Raw genomic sequence first — 11,019 nt, forward strand, 5'->3', positions numbered from 1 at the left:
TAGCGACCATAAGAAACACAACCTAATTAACATAATTTGCCACTATTGCACTCCACCTTCCACAAAGGAACAGCTGCTTGCTACTGGAAATTCATCCTCTAGCCTACATCATTCATTCCATTTCCCTGCCACACATGTGCATCCCCTGTTTTTCAATGACAATTGTCCATACATGCGAACATCGTGAGCTACACGCACTGTTAAAATGATTGCTTGCTGAATGCTGAGAGCCCATCCCCCTTCAACAGTATGTTCAAGGCAGTGTGTTCTTAGAACAGCCTGTTCCTAACATCACCCATCCACACCCATGCATCATCACTAACACCTCTGGGGCCGTGAGAGCAACACACCAGCTCAATATCACAGCAGCTCGGGGACTATATCTTCTCTTTTGCTGTCATTCTCCTAGTAGTGTTAGAATTTTCTCCTAAATTCCCCTGTATTTCTAAGTAAACACAAACATAGTGACAGGACTCCAATGTTATTACTTTTTGGCCTCTTTTTAATAACTGACAGAGTTGAGAGGGAGCTGAGTTGCTGGGGGACAATGAGCCATCAGTACACACAAGTTTCGGTCTGGAAAGGACAGGACTTTTGAAAGGGTCAAAAAGTCACAGAAATGAGGCCAAACTAAGTGAGGCAATGTAGAACATTCACTAAATAGGAGATGAATTCAACTAGATTTGACCTTCAGGTTGAATGTCTGGAGCCCAGGGAGGACTTCTACTATGTGACAACTTCCTCTATGTGACAACTCTGCACCAGAAAATATATAAAACATGCCTTTGGATGACAGAGATGATGACTTGAGACAACAGTGCAAAGCATGGCTGCTTTCTACCCTACTCCAGTCACCATTAGTAATAGGCATCACATCTGCCTTGAGAACCAGCCTGGATGTTTTGTCTACCAGTTCAACTTCTTCATAAGATCTTCAAAAGGGGAAGTTTTCACCTAGTAAGTAGCCTGAGGGTTCAACTCTACTCATGAAACTTCAGAAACTGTGATGAGACTACTACAGACTGTCTCAGTCCCATTTAGCACAATAGCACTAAAATGAGATGGCAATCACTCTAATATGCCCTCATATCACAATGCTATCATAATGCTACTGAAAATTACAATAATTCAGAGAACAGCATATTAGTCATCAATGTTGTGAATAATGATGCCTTTAATAAGGCACAAATCCCTGCTCATTAAGTAATTGTAGCTGTTGTATCATGGCAACATGTGATAATCACAGCACAGAGAGCGAAGCCAGCTAAAGTACATGGGCAATTCCACGGTAACAGAGTGATGCTGAGACATTTTTTTTTTTTTAGTCATTTAGCAGACGCTCTTATCCAGAGCGACTTACAGGAGCAATTAGGGTTAAGTGCCTTGCTCAAGGGCACATCGACAGATTTTTCACCTAGTCGGCTCGGGGATTAGAACCAGCGACCTTTCGGTTACTGGCACAACGCTCTTACCCACTAAGCCACCTGCCGCCCCTTTAAAATGTATGCCAAACCAAAACCAATGATTGCAACATTTAAAATAAATAAATAAAACATTGCAATGAGGCTCTTTCAAGTGAATAATATAGTATGACAGCTGAGTGCATGTGACATACCAGGAGGATCCACCCATAAAGACACACAGACAAACCCCTTAGCTGAGCTTTGAAGACAGAGGTCCTCCAGAAGAGAACTTTAGTGGAGAGGAAAGAGACTACAAAGCCAGCAGGTGAAGGAGGGAGGGCAATGGGAAAATGAAGCCCTCTCTGCACAACACACTCATTGTCATTCCATGCAAATTCTCACTCAATGTCTAAGTGCCTTAACGAGAGCCTAAGTGGCCATGAGGGTGGATTGAGAGAAAGCCTCCTACGCCACGGCCACTCGAGGGCCTAAGTAGTGTGGCTCCCAGGTCAAGGCCACGTCACACAGGACCAGAGGGAGAGATGAAAGAGCCACTCAACTTAGTCCTCAGTACTGGACATGTGAGCTGGGCACTAGGATACACCCATCCAGGGCATGCCCCCGATGATGAGCTATCCAATTGAGTAATACAATACTCTCTCCATGTAAGGGAAATTCCCACTGAGACTCTGGCTTAACTGGGACACAGAAGGATGACAGAGACAGAGATCAATTGCATGCAAGACAAACTGCATAAAAATGCATTGGGATTTGACTAAGTCAAAGTCTGGATCCTTCATCAAGTTCCTATAAACAGTAATAGCGATTAACACTGACATTTCCAGGAGAGAATCCCTTATAACAGCACTGTTATAACAACCTCCACTTCACCTGTTAAATCAGCTGTTCATTTGGATTGGCTTTTAGAAATGCGGATGCATTGACAATTCTCTACTGGTAGAATAATTAATACATATTTAACAACATTTTCTTTCACAGATCAGATGCCATTTTCTCTAAGACTGTGACACAATATTGGCATTTCCTCGAGTGGTGCAGTTAATTTGAGACCGCAACCTTTCGAACGTACTGACCGTTTGGGTCTGGCGGGTCATATAATGATGAGCATTAAATAACTAACCTAGATCCTGTGAGAGGTGGACTGAGCTCGACTGACCACACAGGCTGCTGGAGAGATTAACAGAAAAGCTAGGGTCCTACTCTGGAGAATGAGTAGAGCTGCTTTATAGAAACTCCTGAAGGCTCTCTCACACTGAGCTGAGGGAGAGCAGAAGGACATAGAAGCCTGATAACCACTTGATAACCAGGCTGTGGTAAAGAAGTAGCTGTATCCATAGCTACACAGATACGCACTCTCCAGTACAGTATCTCTATGTATTTCACCAGCTCAAAGCACAGTATGTACTGAGGCAGAAGCAGAAGCCATCCTCACAAAGATATTGGGATGTATCACACAATGCATCAAACATGCAAGCTCACCTTTTGTGGGCATAAAAACAAGTGAGCTTTTCATAAATTAATTCTGCCATGCTCACTCAAGGTCCCAAGTGTTGTAAAAGATGAGTGGTTAATTGCTGGTCCTTTATGATCAGCATGGCATACCAATGATGTCATACAAGAAATGAACCTGCAATTTATACAGATGTGCTATCTTAATTTCATCACTGTTGTTGCAGATAAAAATAAAAATAATTTGCAGGAAATGCAAACTTGTACTGTTCCAAGGTTTAAAAAGGCTTACAAAAGTTTGTAATTTCCACTTAACAATTTCAGACTTGATTTGCCCTAACAACAAATGTATCAACCCTACCCAAATGTCCATTAATTATCATCTGCAGGATAATTTTCCTACTGTGAGAAACAGGTCAAATCAAGATAATACATCTGTACATACATATTGCATAAAAGAACAGTCAACATACATTCTATAGTACACAAACACATAGGCTGATTTAACAAACCCATGCACAGAGCAGACAATTGCTTTGTGCAAAAGGTCTTATCAAAGTATACAATCATGGGTATACAAAAATAATCTCACTGCAAACAATGCATCCTACATGCACACGCTGGTTTCGGCTCACTCCTAACCATCACCTCCCTCCTTCGCAATCTGATTCTGTCATTTGCATGAGTCTTGCTGATTGGCTGCTGTGAATTCACTCAAAGAGACACCCCACTCTCCTGATTTGATAAGAGCAGGAGAGGGCATGGAATCTCTGATTGAGAAAGCCCATAAATAGGGTGCATAGGCAGCCAGACATACACAGATGCAACTGTCAGCTACTCTCAGTGATTTACTACTACAGCCTACCACACTGTCCCTGTTCACTGACAGAGGAAGAGAAAGAGCCAGTGATAGAGGAAGAGTGTCAGAGGAAGTCATCATGTCTCTAGAAGTGAAGGAGAAGACGGAGGTGCGTCTGGTGTTCCTGGGGGCGGCCGGCGTGGGTAAGACGGCCCTGATCAGCCGCTTCCTCCAGGACACATTCGAACCCAAGCACCGGCGCACTGTGGAGGAACTGCACAGCAAGGAGTATAACATCGGCGGGGCCAAGGTCACCATCCACATCATGGACACCAGCGGCAGCTACTCCTTCCCGGCCATGAGGAAGCTCTGCATCCAGAACAGCGACGCTTTCGCCCTGGTGTACGCCATCAATGATCCTGAGTCCCTGGAGGCTGTCAAGAGCCTGCGAGACGAGATCCTGGCGGTCAAGGAAGACAAGTTCACACCCATCGTGGTGGTCGGCAACAAGACGGACCGGCATGGCGAGCGGGCGGTGTCCAGCGAGGACGTGCTGTCCACCGTGGAGCTGGACTGGAACAACAGCTTCTTGGAGACGTCTGCCAAGGAGAACAACAACGTGCTGGAGGTGTTCAGGGAGCTGCTGCAACAAGCCAACCTGCCCATCCGGCTGAGCCCCGCACTGAGACGACGCAGGGAGACCTTCCCCAAAGACGGCAACAAACGGCCCCCCATGAACAAGACCAACAGCTGCCTCATCTCCTAAGGCTGAGGGGCCTGACAGAGAGACAAAGACAGACAGGGGCCAGAGAGGCTGAGGATGGGGACCCGAAGCTGAGTCAGTGTTACAGACAGACACAGTGATGTTGAATGTGCTACTACTGCTGCTGCTATAGACTGTGCTGCTGTGTTGGAGTCTGATGGCTTCAATTCCCTGTAAGCCTCCTCATCTAACCATCACCACAGCATTCCCAGTGAAGTAGAGGAAAGGGACACTGACTGTTAAAGGGGAACCGGAACTAATGACATCACACAGGTGTGGGACATTGATAAAGCTGAAACTAAATGAAAGAAGTGCAAGGACACTGAATTACCTGAATCAAATCAAATCAAATCAAATCAAATCAAATTTTATTGGTCACATGCGCCGAATACAACAAGTGCAGACATTACAGTGAAATGCTTACTTACAGCCCTTAACCAACAGTGCGTTTATTTTAAACAAAAAAAGTAAGAATAAAACAACAACAAAAAAAAGTGTTGAGAAAAACAAAGAGCAGAAGTAAAATAAAGTGACAGTAGGGAGGCTATATATACAGGGGGGTAACGGTGCAGAGTCAATGTGCGGGGGGCACCGGCTAGTTGAGGTAGTTGAGGTAATATGTACATGTGGGTAGAGTTAAAGTGACTATGCATAAATACTTAACAGAGTAGCAGCAGCGTAAAAAGGATGGGGTGGGGGGGGCAGTGCAAATAGTCCGGGTAGCCATGATTAGCTGTTCAGGAGTCTTATGGCTTGTGGGTAGAAGCTGTTGAGAAGTCTTTTGGACCTAGACTTGGCACTCCGGTACCGCTTGCCGTGCGGTAGCAGAGAGAACAGTCTATGACTAGGGTGGCTGGAGTCTTTGACAATTTTGAGGGCCTTCCTCTGACACCGCCTGGTATAGAGGTCTTGGATGGCAGGGAGCTTTGCCCCAGTGATGTACTGGGCCGTACGCACTACCCTCTGTAGTGCCTTGCGGTCAGAGGCCAAGCAGTTGCCATACCAGGCGGTGATGCAACCAGTCAGGATGCTCTCGATGGTGCAGCTGTAGAATTTTTTGAGGATCTGAGGACCCATGCCAAATCTTTTTAGTCTCCTGAGGGGGAATAGGCTTTGTCGTGCCCTCTTCACGACTGTCTTGGTGTGCTTGGACCATGATAGTTCGTTGGTGATGTGGACACCAAGGAACTTGAAGCTCTCAACCTGTTCCACTACAGCCCCGTCGATGAGAATGGGGGCGTGCTCAGTCCTCTTTTTTTTTCCTGTAGTCCACAATCATCTCCTTTGTCTTGGTCACGTTGAGGGAGAGGTTGTTGTCCTGGCACCACACGGCCAGATCTCTGACCTCCTCCCTATAGGCTGTCTCATCGTTGTCGGTGATCAGGCCTACCACTGTTGTGTCGTCGGCAAACTTAATGATGGTGTTGGAGTCGTGCCTGGCCATGCAGTCATGGGTGAACAGAGAGTACAGGAGGGGACTGAGCACGCACCCCTGAGGGGCCCCCGTGTTGAGGATCAGTGTGGCAGATGTGTTGTTACCTACCCTTACCACCTGGGGGCGGCCCGTCAGGAAGTCCAGGATCCAGTTGCAGAGGGAGGTGTTTAGTCCCAGGATCCTTAGCTTAGTGATGAGCTTAGAGGGCACTATGGTGTTGAATGCTGAGCTGTAGTCAATGAATAGCATTCTCACGTAGGTGTTCCTCTTGTCCAGGTGGGAAAGGGCAGTGTGGAGTGCGATAGAGATTGCATCATCTGTGGATCTGTTGGGGGCGGTATGCAAATTGGAGTGGGTCTAGGGTTTCTGGGATTATGCTGTTGATGTGAGCCATGACCAGTCTTTCAAAGCACTTCATGGCTACAGACGTCAGTGCCACGGGTCGGTAGTCATTTAGGCAGGTTATCTTAGAGTTCTTGGGCACGGGGACTATGGTGGTCTGCTTGAAACATGTTGGTATTACAGACTCGGTCAGGGACATGTTGAAAATGTCAGTGAAGACACTTGCCAGTTGGTCAGCACATGCTCGGAGTACACGCCCTGGTAATCCGTCTGGCCCAGCGGCCTTGTGAATGTTGACTTGCTTAAAAGTCTTACTCACATCGGCTACGGAGAGCGTGATCACATAGTCGTCCGGAACAGCTGGTGCTCTCATGCATGCTTCAGTGTTGCTTGCCTCGAAGCGAGCATAGAAGTGGTTTAGCTCGTCTGGTAGGCTTGTGTCACTGGGCAGCTCGCGGCTGTGCTTCCCTTTGTAGTCTGTAATAGTTTTCAAGCCCTGCCACATCCGACGAGCGTCAGAGCCAGTGTAGTATGATTCAATCTTAGACCTGTATTGACTCTTTGCCTGTTTGATGGTTCGTCGGAGGTCATAGCGGGATTTCTTATAAGCTTCCGGGTTAGAGTCCCGTTCCTTGAAAGCGGCAGCTCTACCCTTTAGCTCAGTGCGGATGTTGCCTGTAATCCATGGCTTCTGGTTGGGGTATGTACGTACGGTCACTGTGGGGACGACATCATCGATGCACTTATTGATGAAGCCAGTGACTGATGTGGTGTACTCCTCAATGCTGTCTGAAGAATCCCGGAACATGTTCCAGTCTGTGCTAGCAAAACAGTCCTGTAGCTTGGCATCTGCGTCATCTGACCACTTTTTTATTAACCGAATCACTGGTGCTTCCTGCTTCAGTTTTTGCTTATAAGCAGGAATCAGGAGGATAGAGTTATGGTCAGATTTGCCAAATGGAGGGCGAGGGAGAGCTTTGTATGCGTCTCTGTGTGTGGAGTAAAGGTGGTCTAGAGTTTTTTTCCCTCTGGTTGCACATTTGACATGCTGGTAGAAATTAGGTAGAACGGATTTAAGTTTCCCTGCATTAAAGTCCCCGGCCACTAGGAGCGCTGCATCTGGATGAGCGTTTTCCTGTTGATTAATGGCCTTGTACAACTCATTCAGTGCAATCTTAATGCCAGCATTGGTTTGTGGTGGTAAATAGACAGCTATGAAAAATATAGCTGAAAACTCTCTTGGTAAATAGTGTGGTCTACAGCTTATCATAAGATACTCTACCTCAGGCGAGCAAAACCTCGAGACTTCCTTAGTATTTGATTTTGTACACCAGCTGTTGTTTACAAATATACAGAGACCGCCACCCTTTGTCTTACCGGAGCCAGCCGTTCTGTCCTGCCGATGTAGCGTGTAGCCTGCTAGCTGAATGGTATCATTGTTGTCGTTCAGCCACGACTCCGTGAAACATAAGATATTACAGTTTTTAATGTCCCGTTGGTAGGATAACCGTAATCTTAAATCGTCAATTTTATTCTCAAAAGATTGAACGTTGGCTAATAGTATTGATGGGAGAGGCAGTTTACTCGCTCGCCGTCGGATCCTTACAAGGCACCCCGACCTACGTCCACGATATCTCCGTCTCTTCCTCAGGCGAATGACGGGGATCTGGGCCTTGCCGGGTGTCTGTAGAATATCCTTCGCGTCCGACTCGTTGAAGAAAAAGTCTTCGTCCAATGCGAGGTGAGTAATCGCTGTCCTGATATCCAGAAGCTCTTTTTGGTTATAAGAGACGATGGCATAAACATTATGTACAAAATAAATTACAAATAACGCGGAAAAACACACATAATAGTACAATTGGTTAGAGGGCTGTAAAACGGCAGCCATCTTCTCCGGCGCTGTTAACTATGTGGTGGTGGTATCATTGTGGTGGTGTTGTGGTGGTGTGGTGGTATCATTGTTAAAAATATACTGTGACAGTGTAAAAGTGGCAATGAACTTACTTTGTCGAGTTTTCAATCTATGTCCAACTATGTTACTGTCGTGTTTGCTTTTTGTAAGTGTTGACGGTGTTCATTTGCAATTACTGTGAAGATATTGAGAGTTGCGGCTAATTGTGCAAAAGCTGAATTTGGACAATGTGCCATGGAGCTTTTATTATTCATCAAGTGAAGTTTCTTTGTGACAAATCTTTATTTTACTTGCCATGGCAACAAAGCATAGTATGTTCTGAATCAACTCTGGTTACGTTCATCATTCTATACTACCAATTTGTAGTTTGGCAATATTCATATGCACTTGGAGTTATTATTTTGCACAGATATAATTTTTTCTATTTGTACAAAATGTGTTCAAATATAAATCATATAAAGTGTATTGTTTTTCTATGAAACTTTGAGGTACATGTGGATGATTAACTCATGTTTATTCACCAAAACAGTATAACAAATATGTTATTGTTGTATTACCTGTTGTATATATTGTCTATTCATGATAAATAAAATATTATTATATATCAAAAGTAATAGTCAAGGTCATTTTCGGCAGACTCATTTTGAAAACAGGTGCTTATTGGAAACTAAAGTGCAATAAACTAACGGCCAGGTAATAACACATCTGCTATGAGGTGTGACAAGGACTCATTTATCATTGCAAAAATCAAATCTCTTTCCTCAAGTCAAAACTCAACAAGCCAGAGACTGTATAACAGACTAGCCTGAGATGATGTTTGGAACAACTTACAAAGCAATACAAAACAAATATTTGTCAATTTCCAGTATGATTGCAGCAAAGACCTGGCCAAGAAGGAAGCTCTGGAATAAATAAAAATAACACAAACAAGTATACAATCAACAAGACACAAATGTGGTTATGCTGGTAATAAAATCAGCTTCATTACCAGGGGTGTAGAATCGTCCCAAAACATCATACCAGTATTCACAAATCTACTTCCTCAAAAATCCTTTCCATCCAACACCTTCAACAAGTATCTTACCTCTTCAAGCATCTTCACCAGTTACAGTAAGTTGGCTCACATTGCCCTCTAGTGGTAGGCCTATCTTTTTAAACATTGCTTGTCTGTCACACAACACACATTGAAATCTATGGGGAAACCTGGCCAGAGCAGAAATAAAATACTAGGGAACCTCGTACTGTGCCAGACAAAATACCATTGTTTGTGCTGTTCGGCAGGATGTCAACTTGTTCCTCCAATGTCCAGATCATTGACATGGCTAGTAACAGAAAACATTCTGCAGGGGAACCATGTCTAGGTTCCATATGAAAAGAGTGTGAACTTCTCACATAAGAGCCTATTTTCCTGATCAATGCATCATTAACCTGACACTGCCACAAATAATGCCAGTTCTATAATATGGTTACATGGACATTTAGCAGCCTGTAGCTATCTATATCAAAAGTTACCTACAGCTAATGTTTCCATAGTAACAATCAGAATCCAGTATATGTGTACTTAATGAAAGTTAAGACTATAACAACTGTGCTCTATTGATAATACTAATATATAGTACTGTGCACACCCATGCACGCACGCACACAAAAATGTTTCCCCTTTCCAGCCACATACAGAGACATGGTTGATTGTTTCCCTCAGCCCAGAAGAGGAAGTGACCTATGATCTGTGACATTCTAGTTCCTCTTTGAGTCCTGTTTAAAAACACACAGCTGTCAATGCACCAGCCGGTTCACACTCACCACCGCGCCCCGACAGAGACCCACACTCAGGTGCGTACCACTCTCTCCAGGGTTGAAAGGGCTTCCGTTTACCAGCTATCAAAACTTAAATAAGAATGTAAAATTTTTGTTATAGGTGATGGGTTATCATACAGCTCCTAAATATGATGCATGCAAACTATTTTCTGTTATCCAAGACTTCATAGGGCCAACATCAGAGGTCAGCACTTCTAGTTAAATGAGATTCTATTACTAGTCTATAATGTCTTTGTCATACTTTTTTAGTTATTAGGAGTGGTGGTGTAGTATATTAGCATGTGCATCCTTACCAACGATTCCACTGCATGGGATAAGAGTTTTCTAGTCAGTCTCTGGCCCTCTACTTGGTCAAAGCTCCTCAGTGATGAGTAGAAACCTGAGAAGTTTGGAACAAGTAAAGGGTCCCTGACTCCATCTGAAGAACAAGTAAAGGGTCCCTGACTCCATCTGAAGAACAAGTAAAGGGTCCCTGACTCCATCTGAAGAACAAGTAAAGGGTCCCTGACTCCATCTGAAGAACAAGTAAAGGGTCCCTGACTCCATCTGAAGAACAAGTAAAGGGTCCCTGACTCCATCTGAAGAACAAGTAAAGGGTCCCTGACTCCATCTGAAGAACAAGTAAAGGGTCCCTGACTCCATCTGAAGAACAAGTAAAGGGTCCCTGACTCCATCTGAAGAACAAGTAAAGGGTCCCTGACTCCATCTGAAGAAGTTCTGTCTCACTTTACTGGAAACTCACTGCAATAGGTAGCTATACTACAACAACACAAACCAGAAGTCATGTTCTCTGATCAAAGCGTAGATAAAACTCTATGGTATTTTCCCCTGATCAAGTATAACGACTGACAATATTGGGATTGTACGATGGTCAAGTAAATGTGTAACTACAAATCAATAGTTCTGGGATCTGATGAAGGTTGACCTGAAAAATGTGAAGGGTTGATTTTAACAGAAGAGTGAATTGATTGTTAAGACTAGACATAATAGAATACTCCAGAATAAAATGTAACTGGTTACATTATTAAACACATTATAACTATATTGTTCACCAATAAAAAGTCTGGCAAAAACAAA

At 44.2% G+C, this 11,019-nt stretch overlaps 1 protein-coding gene across 1 annotated transcript; it reads left to right on the plus strand.

Annotated features, from left to right (window-relative positions):
• The first annotated feature begins 3,711 nt into the window (after positions 1-3,711).
• LOC121570400 (ras-related protein Rap-2a-like) lies at positions 3,712-4,766 on the plus strand. The gene has a single exon (XM_041881859.2). The coding sequence runs from the start codon at positions 3,812-3,814 to the stop codon at positions 4,436-4,438; it is 627 nt and encodes a 208-aa protein (XP_041737793.1). The 5' UTR covers positions 3,712-3,811; the 3' UTR covers positions 4,439-4,766.
• The last annotated feature ends 6,253 nt before the right edge of the window (positions 4,767-11,019 follow it).

This window comes from Coregonus clupeaformis, chromosome 7, assembly GCF_020615455.1.
Source record: "Coregonus clupeaformis isolate EN_2021a chromosome 7, ASM2061545v1, whole genome shotgun sequence".
NCBI classification, from domain to species: Eukaryota; Metazoa; Chordata; class Actinopteri; order Salmoniformes; family Salmonidae; genus Coregonus; species Coregonus clupeaformis.

Bases quoted from the DNA above. Each gene is read 5' to 3' on its own strand.
- LOC121570400 (XM_041881859.2), top strand. From the start codon at position 3,812: ATGTCTCTAGAAGTGAAGGAGAAGACGGAGGTGCGTCTGGTGTTCCTG.